The 21706-nt window shown below is 42.4% G+C and overlaps 1 protein-coding gene across 5 annotated transcripts; it reads left to right on the top strand.

The window, feature by feature from the left end:
- Nucleotides 1-308: 308 nt before the first annotated feature.
- Nucleotides 309-19380, top strand: LOC121560077 (hepatocyte nuclear factor 1-beta-A). 5 transcript variants are annotated; one of them, XM_041873134.1, is made up of 10 exons: nt 310-933; nt 3952-4151; nt 4502-4772; nt 5150-5385; nt 11722-11873; nt 13373-13499; nt 13783-13983; nt 14348-14466; nt 15083-15127; nt 17041-19380. In XM_041873134.1, exons 1-10 carry the CDS (start codon nt 563-565, stop codon nt 17059-17061), a joined length of 1743 nt encoding a protein of 580 aa, XP_041729068.1. In that variant the 5' UTR covers nt 310-562; the 3' UTR covers nt 17062-19380. The 5 variants fall into 5 exon arrangements, with proteins under 5 accessions (XP_041729082.1, XP_041729068.1, XP_041729078.1 ...); XM_041873137.1 differs by having other exon boundaries at nt 311-933; nt 5150-5397; nt 13783-13965; XM_041873129.1 differs by having other exon boundaries at nt 311-933; nt 5150-5397.
- Nucleotides 19381-21706: the final 2326 nt, after the last annotated feature.

Raw genomic sequence — 21706 nt, 5'->3', positions numbered from 1 at the left:
CTGTTGAATTTAATGAGAGCCACTAAAATAAACAAAGTTGATATGATAAATGCTATAATGAATAATATATTATATTGTCTATACAATATTATTATAATTACAATTTGTTTACTATTATTATCATTATTATTATTACTACCACAAGTATACCAAACCTCCTCTTTCACCAAAGTCTTTATACAACAGTCCAAAGTTCATGAAAGTTTTGCTGCTGATAAGCAGAGCCAATAAAAGCAACAGCTCTGCAGTGTAAACACTGTCAGATCTACCTGCTTCAGTTCGTCTGTGCAGCCTTCTTCTGACGATTTGCATAAAGGCTCCATCAGCCAGCCCACTAATTACCATGTTTTATATTCCCTCCCTCCGAAAGCATCATGGCAAATTATATCACTCTCCTCAACTGGGAAGTGAACCAGCTTCTCCGAGCAGGTGTCAGGAGTAGGAAATTCACATAAACACTGGAGCAGGAGAGGAAGAGAGAACGATTTTTTTTTGTATTTTTTTTGTTCTTTCTTCTCCCCAACCTTCCTTTCCCTTTTAGTTCAGGAAATAACTTTTTTTAATGTTCTCGAAAATGGTGTCCAAGTTGACATCTCTCCAACAGGAGCTCTTGAGCGCCTTGTTAGATTCCGGAGTCACCAAAGATGTTCTGATCCAAGCGTTGGACGATATCGACCCTAGCCGGAATGGCTTTGGAGTTAAGTTGGAGAATCTGCAGATGTCTCCGCCAAGTTCTAAAATCAACGGAAATGATTCGGATTCGAAGCCAGTATTTCTTACGTTGACCAATGGGCACAGTAAGGGCAAACTGTCGGGAGATGAGGGGTCCGAGGACGGGGACGATTTCGATACCCCACCGATACTGAAAGAACTCCAGTCGCTTAACACTGAGGAAGCAGCGGAACAGAGGGCAGAAGTTGACCGAATATTAGCGTAAGTGAATATAACTTTAAATGTTTAATTCCACACATTTAGGAATGTTTATTACCGAATGAATGTGTTGGGTATTGGCTCATAACCAAAAAAATCTTGTTATTATGGATATGCCTACTTATTTTAGATGTAGGTGTCATTTCAGTGCATTTAAAGCGTTTTATATTTAACATTGTCTGGCCAATTAGGACAACAATTAGGGTTATCTGCCTGTTAAATGTATGTCTTCCAGAAGTCATGTTCAGACGTGTTGTCCATGAAAACTATAGGCTACTTGCCTGACAGCAAAATTCAGAAGTGTATCTGCATCGTGTCTGTATTTTAGAATGATGACAAAAAAGTATTTTAATTTAAATGTAAAGCGCGTGGCAATAGGTCTCAAAGTTCCTTGTGTTTACAAATGTAAAATATCGCGCCAGTAGTACTTTTCACGTTTTAGTTACTAATTATCCACACGGGTTATTATTTATTTACCTAGCAAAATATCAACTAAGAGATCTATTTATTATTAACTTACTCGATCTCTCTCACTTAGATTATATCTGGCAATGCAAGAAGAGAAAGTGAATTTACATAAAGGTATTAGTTTATAACGTAGGATTCAATGTTGCACTAGATATAGGCTCTAATAACAATAATAATAATAATAATAATAATAATTATTATTATTATTATTTTATAATAATGTTCTGGCGAAATATTGCAACATTTCTTAAAGCAAATATTATTTTGTTTTATGAATGTAGTCTATAAAGGCCTTACTATTTGTATATGTTGTTATTGTCTTAATTTATCTTCTAAAAGCCATTAATAAATGTTAATTCATTACGCTAGTAACATGATCAACTGGCCAGCAGAAAATCAAAACTAACCCACGTGTAGTTAAGTTATTATTAATTGTATTCTATAAATCATCAACTGAAAGTATACACAGTGTCGAATGGTTAGAGTGAATGGAGATCTGGTTATTCATTGTCGAAAGTTAAAAACCAACATCTAAACCAATGTATAAACCCGCAGATTTAGTTCTCCAAAACAAACAGTTGTGTGTAGAAGTCAATACCCATGTGAAGTCAATACTTAATCAGAGATGACTGTGATGGTATTACATTTTACATTACATTTTAGTCATTTAGCAGACGCTCTTATCCAGAGCGACTTACAGGAGCAATTAGGGTTAAGTGCCTTGCTCAAGGGCACATTAAGTGCCTTGCTTAAGGGCACATTAACGTCATTTAGCAGACGCTCTTAGCCAGAGCGACTCACATGGTATAGGCTAAGTGTAATTTTACTGTTATCTTTTAGAGCACGCTGCGCATATAGGCTAGGCCTTTTAAGTCGTTTGAAATGTATATTTTTCTTATCGACATAAAGCGGTTGTCATCGATGGGTGCAATTTCAATTGTGTTTATTATTGATATAATTGAAGCATTGGAATAATTCAAATGATTTTACCCCATGGGCAAATGTATTCTTCGATAATTGAATTCAATTTCGGATGGAAGCCTTGAACTGATCAATTTCTTCAATTTATTATCAATGTATTATCAATTTCCTACATTTAACCAAACAACATGATTTTATTCTACCAAATCACCTATTTAATTTATTTGATTCATACTCGATTATGGGATTATTTCGTCCGAATTTGATTAGGCCTATTGTCCAAATGGGGAAATGTAGGCTATAATGTCAGTGTGTGTCAGACTCAGCTGACATAAAATACTGCACTTCTAAACCAATGTACCCTAGGCCTATCCTATTCGTGCAGAGTTTAGATTATTTGCTAGCCTAATTTGGTAACATTTGCCATATATTTCTCTATCCAATATCCTTGATATCTCACATCCGCTATGAAATATTGACGTTTCAAAAACGGTGGAAAAGTTATAGGCCAAGGTCTAGGATTTAGATTTTCTAATTTCTCAGTGTTGCCTCTTATCTACAGTCAAAACACTGAATTGAAAAGAGGCCTGATTCTGAGTATTTTCAGGTTTCTGATCCTATTATGAAATCACCAGTGTTGGAAAAAGTACCCAAAAGTCATACTTGAGAAAATGACTCAAGTAAAAGTGAAAGTCACCCAGTAAAATACTACTTGAGTAAAAGTCTAAAAGTATTTGGTTTTAAATAAAAAGTAAATGTAATTGCTCAAATATACTTAAGTGTAAAAATATAAATCGTTTCAAATTCCTTATTAAGCAAACCAGACCGCACCATTTCTTGTTTTTATTTATTTACGGATAGCCAGGGGCACACTCCAACACTCAGACATAATTTACAAACAAAGCATGTGTGTTTAGCGAGTCTGCCAGATCAGAGGCAGTAGGGATGACCAGGGACGTTCTCTTTATAAGTGCATGAATGTGACCATTTTCCTGTCCTGCTAAATATTCAAAATGTAATGAGTACTTTTGGGTGTAAAGGAAAATGTATGGAGTAAAAAGTACATTATTTTCTTTAGGAATGTAGTGAAGTAAAAGTAAAAGTAGTCAAAAATATAAATAGTAAAGTACAGATACCCCCTAAAACTACATAAGTAAAGTATTTTTACTTAAGTTCTATACACCACTGGAAATCACCCAGTTGATTTACACCAGCTCAATGAAATCAGTAACCTTTGAAAGTATTTACATCCTATTGAATATAAAGATTAACGGTCGTTTATTAGGATACTTAACAATTGTCCCAACCCCCCCCAAAATACTTAAACTTGGGACCTTGCGAAAGAGGGATAACATCAGGCGAAGAAGTCCGAGAGAAATACGAATAGAATAAACCAAGGGAAATAAATGCTCGTGCTGTAGAGTTAGGAATTTATTTGGCCGATGAATAATACATTAGATTAGCAGTGCTATTGGTGTGAGTGTTATGGCCTATAGCCTAGGAGTTGGTGCTAATATAGCACCAACACTTATAGGCCAGTATACACATAACACTATTAGGCTATTAATAGAATGAATAACATTTATTTAGCAAGGTGATGTGAATATTTTTATGTGTTTTATGTAACTGCAGTGAGGACCCGTGGCGTGCCGCCCGCATGATCAAAGGCTACATGCAACAGCACAACATACCACAGCGCGAGGTGGTGGACGTAACCGGGCTAAATCAGTCTCACCTCTCACAGCACCTCAACAAAGGCACGCCCATGAAAACTCAGAAGCGAGCGGCGCTCTACACCTGGTATGTCAGGAAACAGCGGGAAGTTCTCAGACGTAAGTTAATATTTTAGTTTCTCACACAGCCTTCGATACAGTTAGAGGCACACAGGTGTGTTGGCCTGGGCGTGTTGGCCTGGGCCATCCACAACACAATTTGCATGAAAATAAATGTCTTATCGCGGCTCTACATATGGTCAGAATCATATTCCAGTAAGCCGATGCCTCAAATGTGTCTGATTTATCATTAGGGCCTAGGCTACATACTGTATTGTGCAATTGTCCCTCATTCAATTATGTCTTATTTTTTCTTATTGTCTTATTGGTTTATTTTGTATCCATTCCCCCCAATACAATGTTTTTATGTGACATGAGATGTATCAATGTACCTTGTTCTTATTTTTCAGAATTCAACCAGGCAGTGCAAGGTTCTGGCAGCAATATGACCGACAAAGGAGGTCAGGATCAGGTGCTGTTTTTCTTCCCAGAGTTTAACCCTCCTGGTCAGGGTATGGGGCCACAAGGGGAGGAGGTGGGCTCTGAACCCTCCTGCAAGAAAATGAGACGGAACCGTTTCAAATGGGGGCCTGCGTCCCAACAGATCCTCTACCAGGCCTATGAAAGACAGAAGAACCCCAGCAAAGAGGAGCGGGAGACGCTGGTGGAGGAGTGCAACAGGTGAGCGGAGGAGGCTTTGGAGAATGAGAAAGTTGCACCTTTTGGGTTGCCTCCCAAATGCCACCCTATTACCTATTTAGTGCACTTGTGCCAATATGGCTCTGGTCAAAAGTAGTGGACTATATAGGGAATAGGGTGCAATTTGGGATACAGATTTGTTCTCTCATTGAATAATTGAATGTTTGGCACCTCTTATTTGATACTAACTCCATCATTACTGCAGCGTATGGACCTAGCTTAGAATGATTTTGACAGGTTTTAATGTCTCTCTTTGTTTACACTGTCCAACTATCATTCCAATGCAACTATCATTACATTTTCCTTTTGTTCTTTTCCATTCTATTCCATTGATACTATTTCAATCTCTCCTCCTATAGGGCTGAGTGTCTCCAGAGAGGGGTGTCTCCATCTAAAGCTCATGGGCTGGGCTCTAACCTGGTCACTGAGGTACGGGTCTATAACTGGTTTGCCAACCGTCGTAAGGAGGAGGCCTTCCGTCAGAAGCTGGCGATGGATGCCTACCCCATACCCACCCACAGCATGAACCCTCTCCTGTCTCACAGCCACAGCTCCCCACATCACCACAGCTCCCAGACCAGCACATCCCCCCCTAGTAAGATGCAAGGTAGCGTCTCCACACCACATGCATACCACAGTACATTACTATGCTATTATATCTAATATAATACTACACAACAATGGAATCATCATCATGTGGTCTTTCCTTTTGCTGTACCTGTCCCAGCCATGATCTGAGTGCCTTTAATCACTATGGCATCTTGATCAGGGACATGCCTTTGACAGTTAGAAGAACAATGGTTGGCAAAATATTTGGAGGATTTTATTTCCATCCCCAAGCGAGAGTGAAAAGAGGGAGAGAGAAGAGAGAGGGCAAGTGATCAATAAGAGTGACTGAGGGAGCTGAGCAAATGTCATTGTTATTCTGATCTTTAAAAACACACTGAGAACAATCCACATTGTACCTGCAATCTCCACTCTAAAGTCAGCAGGCAGGCAGGCAGGAGCAGGATAGTGGCACAAAGAGCAGCAGTCCTGTGACAGGCCAGGGTCAGGGCAGGGTCACGGAGGGATTCAGCACTTGCTGAACCTACAACCACTACTTCCACATTCATAAAAGCATAAGGTCGGTCGGTTGCTGGTGACTTTTTGGGGAATCAACAAAGTTCCTGAAGTTGTAAATGGGAAATCCAACGAACTGACCGTTTGAAATCATAATGCTGTTTGCACTCTGTCTACCTTGGCCTCTATAAGACATCCAATGGAGATGATATCTTGGCATAGCATTATCCTCAGTGCCATCGCTCACAACCATAAAAGCAATGATTGGAGAAACTCAATCAAAGCCTCTTGTTGTCCTTTCATGTTAGAACACGAGGTCATCTCTGTAGAAAAACAAACCGTTTGCCTCGGGTTGCTCTTTTACCTTTGGTTATACTGGGCCCATTAGCCCATGCTCTGTTTGCTTGTGGTTTTTCCCATCACACCTGACCAGGCATTGACCTCAGGTTGCAATGTGAGGAGGTAGGTTCAATGGTAGGCTTGTGTGGAGGGGAGGGAGAAGGGGCTGTTGTAGAGGGAGAGGGTAAGGTTCAGAAGCGGAAGATACTTTGCTCCCCCTAGCCCTTCGTTGCCTGCTTACAAGGTGTCCTGCCGGCGTCCTGCCGACAGCATCAGCTGTTTTTCAGTGTCAGCCCCTGGCCTGACAATAGCACCTCAGCAGGCCGCCTCATCGCGTTGCTAGGCCACGGCCTGTATTATGCATGCTTAATGGTCAATTAAAATCCTTGGCTACTACATCTCCCAGGCCTTCGATATGGTGCTCCCCTGACTTCTCCTCTCTATACCCCAGCCTGGCAGGGGTCCCTATTGTCTGTGGTGTATTAGAAGACTGCAGTGACTGTAACCTAGGTTCATTTATCTCTGCTGGGCCTTGGGGAGGGCCTGTTTTAAAGCCCCCCTCACCTTTATGGGATGTCAGCATAGAGGCCGAGGGAGGCTGGGGCTGGGCGCTCTGCAGACCAGAGCAGCAGGAGCTGTCCTCTGGGGTATTGGCTCTGTTCTGGCCAGACAGGACTGAGGACCCCTTGTGCTCCAGCCTATAGAGAGGTGTGTGTGGGTAACCCCCCCCTTCAGCTAGTGCCACTACAACAGTTATGTGAGGAAGGTCACTATAGGGTCACATCAAAGAAAACCTCTTACTCTTGGAGTTTTCATTGATTCTCTTACTTCTGTTGATAAAGGTGAGGTAACTTGATTGGTCAAAATGGGATAAACAGTTAAATAGTATTTTTTGGGGACAGATGAGATTATTCTACCGTCAGTGTTTGGTAAAAGACCAAACCAAAACAAATGTATAGACATCTTCTGTTATTAGTCACGTCTAAATATGTATATGTAATAGGTGATGCACACACACTGTTGGTCTAATCAAACTGTTTAATCAGCTGAATGATCCATTGTGTCTGAGGCCATGACACTTTTAGGGCCGTAGTTTCCCCTGGATCATTCACTTAACCATACAACCTGTGCTTTTATAGAAAAGATGAGAACAAGCAAATGGAATTTAACCCTGTTCTAAAATAAACAGATGCCAATATGTATGTGTAGGTGTGTTTCACCATACTTCATGGGAAAAGGATGTCATGACCATACTGTTGTGTTGTGTATAGTTGTCATGTTTATCTATTTGAGAGTGAATCTGGAAAGAAGTGGAAGGCGTTCAACCAACGTGAGTCGAGGTGCAACCCAAAAATTTGATAATCATTGAAAAGGAAAAGGCGCAACGCTCGCTGACCATTTAAAAACTCATTGTTTTATTTTAAGTTAAAAGATTAACATTTAGGCCACTTTGAGGGTGAATCTGAAAGCTGAGCATGGGGAGAAAGTTTCATACTGTACATGAAACTTGCTCCCCAGCAAAAGTATGGAGGTGGGAGGCTTTTCTTTTTGTTGCTTCTTCTGTGTTAATAATATTGAATGTAAGTGTTGTCTAGGGTTCTAAATAGGGCTTCCCTTTATGTTGACCCGCATCAAAGCTGAGATAAAAACGTTGACGTGCCAATCAGCCCAGATAATTCAGCAACAGTAGCATATTTTTCACCAGAATGTGCTAAGAGATTGAATTGAATGCCTGATAACCTGCTGATATCTCGTTTTTTAGAAGATGATTCCCTCCTCTCACACGGCAAAGCCTGCTGATTCAGGAATCTCCGACCTACTCTGACACACTGAATGGTTTTAGCTGTAAGATTAAGACTGCAGTGAGGGGAGTGGGGTTCAATACCTGGTAGAGTGGTGTGATGGGCACGTTCCGTTCATTTGGTAATCCACTGAAAACAGTGTGATTTGATTTAACAACAGTGAGAGTGAAACACCATATTATAGGAGGGAAAAACAGTGAGCAGGTTGTGTTGCCTCAATGCCCTGTGCCACCCCAGGCTATGTGGGAGTTGGCCTGGCCAGGGGATAGCGAGGCAAGGCCTGCCCTCTGCCTGGCCCTGCTCTGTCCACTGGCAGCCCCAGCCCGGTCAGAGAGGTACAAAGGCCTGCTACGTCCTGCAGAGACCCGGGAGGTCTCGCATATGCACTGGCGCTACAATGACCAGAGCCTGGGGATGTGGAGAGAGGCTTTGATATTACATGGGTCACACAGAGCACTGAAGCCTTTTAAACCTGCTGCAACTCTCTGCTGCCTACGCTACACCTCCCCTTCACAGGGTTCCCACCCTCCCCCTGGTCTACTTCTAGTCTCCCCTGGTCCAGTGCTCAGGGTGCTTGGGTATTGTGGTTGATTGAGCTCGAACCATATTTAAGATGAGAATTTAGAGAGTGATAGAGGGGAGATAGTTACCTTTTTTAGAATGTAAGTAAGAGCGGATGTGGGACACAGTCTGAAACTTGTCAAATGTCATGCAGCCAGAAAGTACAGTAGTTGTTTCATTTTGTAAAATTTCTTTCTGTAATATAATGTTATCCTGAGGAAGAAATATTTCTTAATCTCAAGCTATATTGACAGCATCTTTATAATATCCCAGTAACAAACTGGATTGGTATGTGGACACTGCTGGCCGCCCCACTGGTGTCCCAGAAATAGAGCCCTCCTCCTCCTTCCAAATTACCAATAGCCTCACACCAACTAGACGACGGAAGCTTTCCTGACTGGGATTGTGGTTCCCTGCAGCCAGAATTACTGCCTGACACAGGGAGACAAAGCTGGCCTGAATAGCACCTCTATCCCCTTGACACTTTACAGGTTGCCCAGCTTGGAGATAAATGCCTGTTTATGAGTCCTCTGCCATTGTGAGGCCCAATGGGCCCAATGGAGTGGGTTATTGTTCTGTAGCGGTGTTAACAAGACACAGGGCAGTGCTGTGGGGTTGCTAGTGTGTTGTTCAGGACAATATGAGGTCTGTCTGTGGTTCTATTGTGTCCTGCCTGGACAGACTGGACAACATGTTAGTTGTTAGTGGATGAAATACAGTCAAGATGAAAATTGTCAATTATTTGGTCTGATTTAGTTGGATTTCCCAGGCAGTAGATCATGTTTTTGCTCAAGATAAACTTTATTTTGGGTGAGATAGTCTTCCATTATTTTATGGCAGACATGTGGTGCTTGGTGTCCCAGGTCTGTGACTGTTTGTGACTGTCTGTGACTGTCTGTGACTTTGACAGCCAGGACACTCAATGTGAAATGCGTGGGTCAGGGACAGAGGGCCCAGGGAAGATCTGGGATCTTAGCGTAAACACTGTCACAGTGGTTCTGTCCCAAATGGCACCCTATTCCCTACATAGTGCACTACTATGGGCCATGGTCTAAAGTAGTGCACTATATAGGGAATAGGGTGCTATTTGGGACTGGCCCAGTGTCACAGCCCACTGCTCTGCTCTGCAGGGGGGAGGGAGGGAGACTCTGTGTGAGACTGAGACTACAGGATAAGAATGTGTTTCACATTTGTTGTAATTGTGTAATGTTTGCTCTGTTGGTATCAAAGGGGGCCAGGATTGGCAAACATCCATTTGATAGGAGGAGAGCAGCATTCCTTTGGCCCCCGGTGGCCAATGGAGGTGGGAGACATCAAGGGGTCTAGACACAGGATTAGAATTCAGTGACTAAGTGTTGGAGAGTGGAAGGATAGGTGAGAACATGACAGGGTTCCCTATTGATGACATACTGTACGTAGAAGGCATTTCTTCACTTCCATACCTTTACCTGGGCACAGAGAGATCCTTTCCATGCTGGGTAATAATCACTGTGCTGCCATATTTATGGACCTATCCAAGGCCTTTGATACTGTCGACCATCCCCTACTAATTTAAGACCATCACCTACTAATTTAAAGGTTGTCCGAAATGGGCCTCGACCAGGTTTGGGAACTATCTGCCAGACAGGACGCAATGTGTGCTTTCTGATGGTGTCAAGTTACCTCGATATTACTAAAGGTGTCCGTCATGGGTCGATTTATATAAATAATATTGGTCTATCTGAAAAAAACAGTGACATTGATCTGTATGCAGATGACACTGTTATGTACGCTATTGCCCCTACGGCTTACCAGGCTATGTTGGAGCTGTAATCTGATTTTGTTGCCCTGCACAAAGCCCTTGTTGATTCAAAATTGGTACTTAATGCGGGAAAAACTAAATGTTTGCTGCTTTCTAATTCTCATAGAAATATTTCAGATGGCTTACACATTTATGCATTGGATGGTTCTTTCATCAAGCAGGTTCCCGCCTATAAATATATGGCCTTTTGGATTGACAATAATTTGACATTTAAAAAACATATGGATGAGCTAGTTAAGAAGCTGAGGTTTAAAGTAGGCTTCTTTTATAGAAACAGATAATGCATCCCCCTAAACAGCAGGAAGCAGATTGTACAGATAACTTTCCTGCCAGTTCTTGATTATGGTGACACCATTTATCAGAATGCAACAGCCACTACTCTTACACCTTTGGATGCCATCTAACATAGCGCCCTTTGCTTTTTCACATGTGACAGTTTTAATACGCATTACTGTATCCTGTATCAAAAGGTTGGCTGGTCCTCATTCAAGTTAATCACTCCCTTTTTGTTAACAAGGCTCTACTACACAAGCTTCCAACCTACCTCACTCCACTGTTCAAATAAAAAATATGAGACACCAAACCCGTTCACAGGGATGGTTACCTTTCGAGGTTCCACTAGTACGTATCGATCTAGGTAAACCAGCCTTCAGTTTTAGTGCCCCCATTTTTTGGAATAGCCTATAAAACTCCCTACATTTTGACTCTCTGGTGCCTCTAGGGCAGTTTAGGACTTTAATGTTGAATGAATTTAATGAGAATTGCAACTGTTTGGATTGAAATCATGGTTTTTGTGGCGTTTGAAGCTGTAGTGTTGATTCTCTAATTTGTAGTTTATTTTTATTTTTATTGATTACTTTTTATTTGTTGTATTGTTGTCCTCCGGGTACCATTGTAAATGAGACCCTGGTCTCAATGGGTTCCCCTGAATAAATAACAGTTAAATAAAAAAATTGTGCATGAGTTCATAAAGTCTAGGACTGGGGTTGTGGGGGGCTGGTGTACGGTGTATTGTCAACACTGAATGGCCTTGGCTGAGCTGGGCTGATAGCACCAGTGGAGGGGTCAGTGTGTTTGTTTACTCTGCACTCCCTGTCTGAGTCAAAGAGCAGGTGAATCTGATGGGTTGGAGCGCCTGCTGGGACACAGCACAGTTAGTCATATCTCTCTGCCCTATTTACTGTTATCCTGTGTGACACAGATGTTGTTAGGTCAAGAAACAAACTCTCAATCTAACAATCTCTCAATTTCTCTCACTCTTTCTCTCTCTTCCTCTCTCTCTCCCTCCCTCTCTCCCTTCCCCTCCCACCCTCCCTCCCTCTCTCTCTTTCTTTCTCTTTCTCTCTCCCTACCTCTCTCTCACCAGTGCGGTACAGCCAACAGGGACCCGGTGAGGTCAGCTCCTCGACGACCATCAGTCACCACGGCAGCATGGCGACCAGCCAGTCGGTGTTACAGCAGGTGTCTCCGGGCGGCTTGGACCCCAGCCACAGTCTGCTGTCACCTGACACCAAGATGGTGAGTAACACACCTGGGTCCTCCTGGCCTCTGATTAGATAAGGACCAGAGGTGAGTTTAACATGAGGTACGTTCCAAATGGCACCCTATTCCCTATGGACAGCATTACTTTTGACCAGAGTCCTATGGGCCCTGGTCAAAAGTAGTGCACTATATAAGCGAATAGGGTGTCATTTGGTATGCAACCATAGACATATAAAGCAGGTCCCTGAGTCAGACTCCATGGAACAGTCTGTAGGAAAGTCAGTCTCTGTGGAAAGTGGAGTCAGGCTGCAGGCCTTGGCTCAGGCCTAACATACAGTACAGCCTTCACCACCAAAGTGAACCGGGCAGGTTCAGAGCTGAGCCAATAATCCTGACAAAGAAACATTCTGCGCTTATTGATGAAATGCCCTCTAAAGAGAAGCGGAGGGTGGAGCGCTCAGCACTGCTTGCTCTGCCAGGGAAATTACGACAGCGCTTGATTATGCTCAATATTTTTTCTACCTTCAGAAAAGGGAGCGAGACGGGACAAACTCAGCCCTCTGCCCTATTCCAATATTTGATTGGTGAAAGCGAAACTTGGCCAGTATAGTACATGCAGAGACCTCTAACACTTGAACGCTGGTTCCAAAAAACTATTATAGCGTATTCTTAGTATCAGAATAATAACGATATTATGGCACTAACCAGATTTGCATTGTTTAAATCCAACAATATTGAAAATCCACAATCTTTATTTAGTGAGAAATACCTGATGACTCATAGTACATTTATCATCCTCTCCTGTCAGTAGGAAGTTAGGTTTTCGTAGGGAGAGCAGGTCAGTATAGTGTGGAACAGGTCAGAGCAGACAGGTTGTTATCTATGGGTACCGTACAGATGACTGTCTGAGTCCCAAATGGAACCCTATTCCCTATATAGTGCATTACTTTTAAGCAGGGCCCATAGGGCTCTAGTCAAAAGTAATGCATTATAAAGGAAATAGAGTGCCATTTGAGACACATCCACTGTCTGACCATCCCCTCCTCTCAGAGTAGCTGGCAGGAAATATGAAAACACTTGCATGCATGAACACACACACACACACACACTCACGCACCCACACCCACACGCTCACACACACCCACACCCACACCTACACGCTCACACACACCCACACCCACACCCACACACTCACACACACCCACACTACTACTTTGTCTGTGCTTTTACGCTTTATTATCTGATTATTTTGTATTTATTTTCATCTCAGTATTTGCTCGGTGTAGATGACTGGAGTTACACAGGCACAGTGTTAGACAAAAGCAACAGAACTAACTCAACATATATATGTGTGAGCTGCTTTGCTGAGAACATCTGGTTTCACTTCTAAAGTGATCTCCATGCTATACTATATACCCTGATTTAACCATCCTTATATCCAGTTAGCACGTTATATTTTAAATATTGTCATTACATGACTTCATTCTTGGTCCATAATGGTAACACTACGTTTCTTTGTGTGTCTCTCTCGCTAGATGTCTGTGTCAGGTGGAGGCCTGCCACCTGTGAGCACGCTGACCAACATCCACAGCTCCCTCCACACACACCAGCAGACACAGAACCTCATCATGCCTCTCTCTGGAGTCATGACCATCGCACAGAGTGAGTCAACTGATCAACCATCCAGCCAGTGCTCTATATTCCCCATGTCTCCACAAATGACTCTCTTACTGTAATAACTGGCCATTTATTCTCCTCTCTTTGTCCACACATTCTCGTATTACTTTCGTGTTCGTTCACATGTACACAATGGTTGAGCTCCAATTGGCACCCAAATCACTATATAGGGCATTACTTTTGACCAGGCCCCATAGGGGATATAGTCATGCTTTTGTTGTCATGCTTTTGATATGAGCCAAATCACTAAGGTTCTATGTGGTTGTAGGTCTGAACACGTCGCAGTCCCAGTCGGTGCCGGTGATCAACAGCGTGGCGGGGAGCCTTGCAGCGCTGCAGCCGGTGCAGTTCTCCCAGCAGCTCCACAGTCCCCACCAGCATGGCCTGATGCATCAGTCCCCCAGCCACATGAGCCAGCAGCCCTTCATGGCCACCGTGACGCACTCACACAGTCAGTACCTGCCTCTTAGTAAGCACTAAACGGTTGCTAATTCCATGTCATAGATGGGATATAATGCCAATATAGCCTGGTCCCATATATTTGTTGGCTGTCTTCCCAACACCTTTTCACTCATTGACACGCCATGTTTAGCGTGACAATTCCATAAGGAGTTGACAAGAGAGCAGAAACAGACTGGCATCCAGGCTACTGCTGATAGGCAGTTTGCTTAAAACTCAATTTCAGTATGTACAGATGTAGCCTAATCCTAACCCTAATCCTAACCGTAATCCTAACCCTAATCCTAACCCTATTGCTAACCCATTAATAAAGGTGAATCTATTGGGGTAAAATTAACAATGAGACGTTCTCTCTATGTCTTTGTCTATGGCAGTGTACCCTCACAAGCAGGAGCCACCGCAGTATTCCCACCAGTCACGGTTTCCCTCAGCCATGGTGGTGACAGACACCAACAGCCTCAGTACTCTCAGCTCCATGTCATCCAGCAAACAGGTCAGTCACTAACATGCTTCAGTCTCACCTAACACAGGCCACAATCAGGCCCCTCCCCTCCCCCCGGCCCTGGACCTGACTCAGTCAATACAGTCTCCTCTGTCTGTCCTCAGTGTCTGTACATCTCTGATATTTGACCTCTCTGTGTATTAGAGCATGTACATGTATAATGTGAGTAATAATCCCTTTTGCTACTCTCTGGGAGATGTTTGCATAAGTTGCGGTCATAAGCTCCATTTAAACAAAAATAGTTTGTTGGAAATGTATGTTGGAAAGCTTGAAAATTAATTCCCAGCTTGCAGAGATTAGGCTTTGTACTGTATCTTGTGCAAACCTCCTATTAGAGATTTGATTTATCTATTTCTTTATCTACTAACAAACCAAATCTTCCTCACAGCTGACACACAACCCCCTCCCCAAACGAAGCACTCACTAACAGTAGGCTGATAGACTAGGATAGATACAGTAGGGCTGTGTCTCAAATGGCACCTTATTCCCTGTATAGTGCACTACTTTTGACCAGTGCACTATGTAGGGAATAGGGTGCCCTTCGGAACGCACACTAGGTGTGTGAGTTGTGATTGTGTGTTGACTTGTTTAATCCCTGTTACATTAGGATTCTACCGTAAACAAGATGGTGCAACTGGGGGGTCTCTCCTGGGTAAATACTATTTTCTTAGTACAGTCACTTAATAAAGTCACTTAGTTTTAGCCTGAGTGCCAGTCTGTTTGTACCGTCATGCCAACTCTGTTTCTCTTGAAAATGACAGCAATGGAGTTGGCAAGAGCACAAACTGATCTGGGACCAGGCTAACTTAGTTTAACTGGACTGGCTCAGTGAATTCGCCCAATGGGATGTGTTGTTGTCCCAAAGCCAAGGTCATTCAACTGGATATTTGTGTGCAATATACCATATGTTGCGTAGTAAATGTGTGTGCTTTCCGTTACTATATAGGCATAAATGAATGTTTATACAGACTGATACAGGAACCTTAATTCACCTAATCAAGATACACTACCCTTCTTGTGCATCTAAAGTCAATGAAGGGCAATATGAGATCGGCCAATTATATTTTGATTAATGTAACCTTTATTTATTTAGTTAACGGTTTCACAGCTAATGTTTTTGCTTGGCTCTTCCTTTGATGCTGGGTTTGACCATGGCACTCAGTTCACTCTGATTTTGTCTGAGCACGTCGACCACATATCTCAATCATTGGACCAAGGAGTCGGGTGTATGGATACCTTTGAAATGATGGACCATTCAATCACCTGTGCCCTTATCCTGAACGGCATTTGATAAACGATGCCTCCTTTCGCTTTCCTCTCAATTGGGGAGAGAGAAGGCTGGTTGCTCCCTGCCCTGGCAAGACCTAGTCCCTTGATCAGGAAATGAACCCCACTGTTAATCAAAGTTCAGGAGGTTTGTGTCCTGCTACTTACTTCCCTGCTATTGGGGGGTTGTAATTACAGCTCTTCCTCTTTCCTACTTCTCCCTGGTCTCAGTGATCGCTCTAGCCTGAAATGCCTTCCTCTGTGCTTTGCTTTCACACGCTCAATTTCCCACGCTGCCTGAGACAGAGCACTCTACGCTGCCCAGCCGCAGCACTGTCACTGCTCATTGGGTTGATGGGCTGAGATGTCTCGCTCAGGGCAACGTTCTGTCAGATGCTCCGATTGGCTTGAATGCAACCTATCCCCTTGTTAGAGTGGTTTAACTAGGTTCGAACTTTGGTTCGATATATATGTAGAACCCATTGACCCTGTGTAATGTGTTGAGTAACGAGACCTAAGACGGTCATCAGTAATGTTTTTTCAGAGCAATGCAAATAAACCTCAACATATTGGTTTCTAGTTTTGAGCTATGCTCTGATGGTATCATGGTATACTTTTAGCTTTATAGGTGGACCAGCATTTAAACCAGACAGCGTTTAGACAGCTATTAGCTAGCAGGCTCTCCCAGGCTGCCTCTCCTCTTATTAGGCCTTTATTTGGACTGGGTGGTGCAGAGAGGCCAGTGGGCTCATGACATGACCAACATGCTCAGGCTTTATAACTCTCTTGTTTGCTGAGGACCCCCCTTCCCTCCCACCCCATGTTAAACTCACCTCCACTTAGTGCACAGTGTCTAAAGACTGTGGTCTGAGCAGCTGGCCTCCACCTTTATTAGGTAGGGCTGTTTGCTGGCCAGAGGGTCACGCCAGGGTCAACTGCCTCCACCCCTTGAGAGAAAGGAAAAAATAAATTCCACAAACAATCTCCAAAAGGCCATTTGAATGTAAACAAGGGTGTTCAGAGTGAAGCGGAAGAAGAATGTGGAATGTATTTGGTCAGGTGTAGCGTAGGTAGGCAGTAGGCCACAGGGCTGATAAATCTGCTGTAGCCGTTTACATCCAATCTGAATCTGAAATCCAAGGGACTTTAGAAATGGGACATATTATCATGACAACACATATTAAATACATCCTCACCAGAAAAGGGTTCTTGTGTTATTGAATAGGTTTTCTTCATTTATTTGTGTGATGTACTCACTCTGACGTTTGTTTCCCTCTCTCTCGCTCTCTCTTTTTGCAGTGTCCTCTTCAAGCCTGGTGAGAGTACACACCTGACTTCCTTGGTGCCTAGCAACAGGAGCACATTTTTCCACCCTCTCACTGTGGTAACCGTGACAACTCCTAATAACTGGCAACAGCGCACTAGACAATGAGTCAGTCAATAAATCCAGACTGGCGATGGTGGAGGGCGGGAAGAGAGGAGGAGTGAGAGTAGGGGAGAGAAACAAACACTGCAGGTTTGCATTAATACACACCTAAATGAAGGGAGGAGAAACTGGATTTCCTCTGACATACAGATGATCAACAAGGATGTATGACTTTTCACTACAAACAATCTTGTGAAAACAGTATTCATTTCTCTATATTTTCATTGAAAATGTGTGCAAATGACAAGTCATCGCTTCTATGTGGCCAATCCTTTGTCACATTATCAAGGAACAAAACAAATGGATCTTCACATTATGCCTGACATGCTGTGGTATGTAAGAATAGGACTGGTGGAGTGGATGTCCATGAAGAACTAACATGATACTGTGATCTGATGTGGAAAGATGAAGGCATATGGAGGCTGAGGTGAGAGGACACAATCTGCCTCAGTCGGCCCAGCTACGTTGGGCTGTGGTGAGGAAGGACTGTATGGGGGACTGGGTGATTCCCTCTGGCCCAGTGCCTGGACTCATGATGGGCAGATCTGAATAATCTGATCCCCATTATACTGTATATTATTAACGGCCATGCACAACTATCAGAACTACTGGATGACAATCATATTAACCTTGTCCTGAGCAACTGTATAGGTTTTTGTAGATAGATATTTCATATACTTACAGTACATACCTGTTCTGTTTGAAGGAGTCTTCCATGTTGGTTTTTCATAATGTGATTTTCTGTACCGTGCAGATAATTATAACTTTGTTTATGTGTCTGAAGGATTTCAACATTTGTTATTCCCCAACACAGGAGAAATATAATAGACGATATATTTGTATTTTTTATTTGGTTCCATTTGTAAACTGTGATTGAAAAATATGACAATCTTTAGAACTTTGAAGGACTATGCAATGTGCACAGAAGTGCATATGAAGCCTCAGAAGACTGAAATGTGTACAGTACTCCACACTTAGACAGAGGAATTTATGAAACGCACCCTTACTCTATGAACTTAGTGACCCTCATGTTGTTTCTGTTGTCAGAGCTGCCCGCAACACGACACAAAACCTTACACCAAAGTAGATATTGTATATACAGTAGCCAGAAATTCAGTTGGACACTTTAGGTGTTTTTCTTTCACCCATTTCCCATGTTTTGTTCTGAAGAGAGAGTCAGCGTGCCATGACATCATAAACAAAGTCTGTCTTATGGGAGGGTTGACTCAAATATTCACTATATGCCTTCAAACCCAGTTATAGCTTTGTCCCAAATGGCACCCTATTCCCTATATAATCCACTACTTTTGTGTAAAAAGGTTTTGCACAAATTAGGAATAGGGTGCCATTTAGGATACACACATTGTCCCAATCCTAGGATGGCCCATGCCTGCCTGCCTGCCTGCCTGGGGGACCTCTCTCTGACTGATGTTTGCTCATAGGGTTCAGGTGAACTTCAGGATTGGGACTTTAGCCTTCCCAGGCTCCATCCCCTCTCCTCCCACTTAAAGACACATATGGAATTGGAGCCTTTTTTTATATTCTCCGTCATAAATCATAACAGGGACTCCCCCCTGTGATATTGACAATATTTACAAGTATTTGCAAGCAAAACAGTGATATGAGTCTTGTAATTTGTGAAGGGGTGGAAGATGAAAGCACCTTTGCTGTTTGTGACAGCAGCCATTGTAATCCAGCTGGATTCCACAAAGGTTGAGAAATGTTATGGAGAGTTGGACACCCAGCCACACAAACAATATTAGTTACTTTTGCAATCCCAATCCACCAGGGGGGTCCAGAAAAACAACCACAGGATACAAACAATCAGGTTTTAATCATTAATATTTGTGTAGCCTACATTTGACTGTCTGTATGTTTTCTGAAAAATTATTTTTACTTTATATTTTCTAGATTGAAGGCATACCCTCTCCACCTCCATATTTTGGTTTAGGCACATACCGACTCCCTTTCAATAGGTCATTACCTTGTTATTATTGTGTACTACCTTGTTTCAATCTGTTCTAAACATACCCACTGCCATCTAACCAGAGGGCATGCAGGACCACTTTCAACTGTAGATGACAGACGAAGACAATTAGATTTTCTCTTTGATGTATTATTTTTGTATAAAATGGAAATCAATCTTTTTAAATCATTATTTATACTTTCTGAGAAAATGTTGATATTCAAGTAAAGCTTTTTTTCAAAATGAATGAGTCAGTGTTGGTCAGTGTTTTCTGTTTTTGTATGTATTAACAGAACGGTTCTATTTTTTGATGACATAATAACCCCCTGGGCTCAGACGTCAGGTCAACATCTAGTTTTGATTTACATTTGGTTGAGTTGTCAACTAACTTGAATTCAACGTGAAATCAACAAACAATTTCACCGATGTCGTTGGATTTAGGTTAAAAGTTGTGTGAAAAAAAGACTAAATTCCCTTAAATTTATGATTTTTTTCTAATCCAATCAGTTTTCCACATTGATTCAATGTCATCACATTGAATTTTTTTGTTCAAATGATGTGGAAACAACGTTGATTCAACCAGTTTTTGCCCAGTGGGAAGAGTGGTTGATAGATTTTGCAATACATTGATTCTTCCTCCCTTGCAAAATGTATACTTAGTCATGACTCATGAGGGACCTTGAGGGAAATGGTTATCACCCTAACCTAAGCCAAAACGTTCCTGGCATTTTACAACATTAACATCCCTAGTGTTACCTTTTCACCTGACTGTTTCCTTATGAGAAGTGTGAAAGGAATGTATTCCTATCGACCGGATGACCCCACACCCCTCATGCCTTTGCAAATCATGTTTATTCAAGCTATCTGATCGACACACTGAATTCCCAGGCGTACACATTGTCACATTGTCCCTGTGTATGTGTATTCCTTGTCAGCAGGAGCAATGTGTAACACAATGCACATAACCCTTGAAGCAGTGAGCCCTGTTGGTCAATTGCTGTGTTTATGGCCCTCTACAAAGATCTGTTGTATTTCTATGTGATAAGACGACAGTGCCTTTGAAGTTTGTAGATCTAAAGTGCAGGTTCAATTTCCAACAGGAAAGGCACCTACACCAAGCAATCTATCAAGTTCATTGCATCTACCATGGTGTGTTCTAAACTATAGTGTGTATAAGCATCATCAGTACATTTCTTATGATCTGAGCAAACCCATGAAAACGTCCCCATATTAAATCATAATATTTTCACTGCAGAGGATTCTTTTCATTCCTTCCCTGTGCGACAGACAGACCAACAGTACAGGGAGTCAGTGGAAGACGCCCCCTACTTGTCTGGACCAACAACTGAAATATCCCTCAGAAAGAACAACTTGAAAGGGCCAGTCTGGTGTTGTCTCGGTAAGCCACAGTATTGGGAGTCTCACGTTGTTATTATGGGTGGGCTTGGTCTTAAGAGGGCACACAGAGGGGAGGCCACTGCTAACAACATGTATGACGTGTAATTCATACTTGAACCCTGGCCACCATCTCTCACATCGCTCAGCTGAGGTTAAGCATGATTGTGTTGCTATGTGAGAGGCTATGTGAGAGGCTATGTGAGAGGCTATGTGAGAGGCTATGTGGGAGGCTATGTGGGAGGCTATGTGGGAGGCTATGTGGGAGGCTATGTGAGAGGCTGCCCGGGGCCCTCTTGGGTGTCTTTGTCCAGAACTATACAGTATATCTCTATGGCTCTGCCTCTGACCTTCCTCTGCTGCTAAGTCATAAGTATACATTTAGTCCCATATCAATCCATGACCTATGCTGTCTATAGAAGAGGACAGTGGAGGGGTGGTGGGTATGGATGTGGATATTTTGAAGAACATTTATGAATATTTATAGATCCTTTATTGCCTTCAGGTCTCCAGGTGAGAGTTCAGCTGTCTCATGATAGGCAACTTAATGAGGACCTGACTGCTGTTGAGCAATTTTTGTGTGCGTGTGTTTGAATGTGTAAATGTTTGACTTGCACATACTGTAACATCCTGACATTCCAGGGGGCCTCATTCCCAAAACGTTCAGAGGTGCAGTGCAGATTTGCTCGTAATTAAAAAAATAATGAGGCCCCTGATAACTTGATCATGACTTTATTATAATTACAAATGTAAAACCAACACAATTTTATTATCAAAGTAATAATACATTTTACTCGCTATGGTTGAGAAAGAAGTGATTTGGAAATGTATTGCACTTCAAATGAATGAATCATTCACAGGTTAGTTTATCGTTTCTTTGCTTGAATACTCAAGGGTCTTTCCTTCATGCAAACTTTATTACACATGGGGAGGTTGGAAATATTCAAACGTAGAAACTGTTTAGAATACACAGTTATAGTGGGAATCAGAGTTAGACAAAACTAACTTAGCTGTACAACACTACAACATTCTCTCAAAACTACAACAAACATACAGTGTCTCAAGTCTGAACTTAAATTGCAGCCTCTGTGGAGTAATATGATATGATTTTAGTATAGCATTCATTCAGTTTATTGTGTCCAACTCTCAAGGTCGGCTCTCCCCCGCAGACACCAGTG

The sequence above is a fragment of the Coregonus clupeaformis genome, chromosome 6 (assembly GCF_020615455.1).
Source record: "Coregonus clupeaformis isolate EN_2021a chromosome 6, ASM2061545v1, whole genome shotgun sequence".
NCBI lineage: Eukaryota > Metazoa > Chordata > Actinopteri > Salmoniformes > Salmonidae > Coregonus > Coregonus clupeaformis.
This window is presented reverse-complemented; position numbering and strand designations above follow the sequence as displayed.

Coding starts and splice junctions, on each gene's coding strand:
- LOC121560077 (XM_041873129.1), top strand. CDS start 563: ATGTTCTCGAAAATGGTGTCCAAGTTGACATCTCTCCAACAGGAGCTC. Junction 4,152..4,501: donor ACAGCGGGAAGTTCTCAGAC/GTAAGTTAATAT, acceptor CTTATTTTTCAG/AATTCAACCAGGCAGTGCAA. Junction 5,398..11,721: donor CCCCCCTAGTAAGATGCAAG/GTAGCGTCTCCA, acceptor CTCTCTCACCAG/TGCGGTACAGCCAACAGGGA.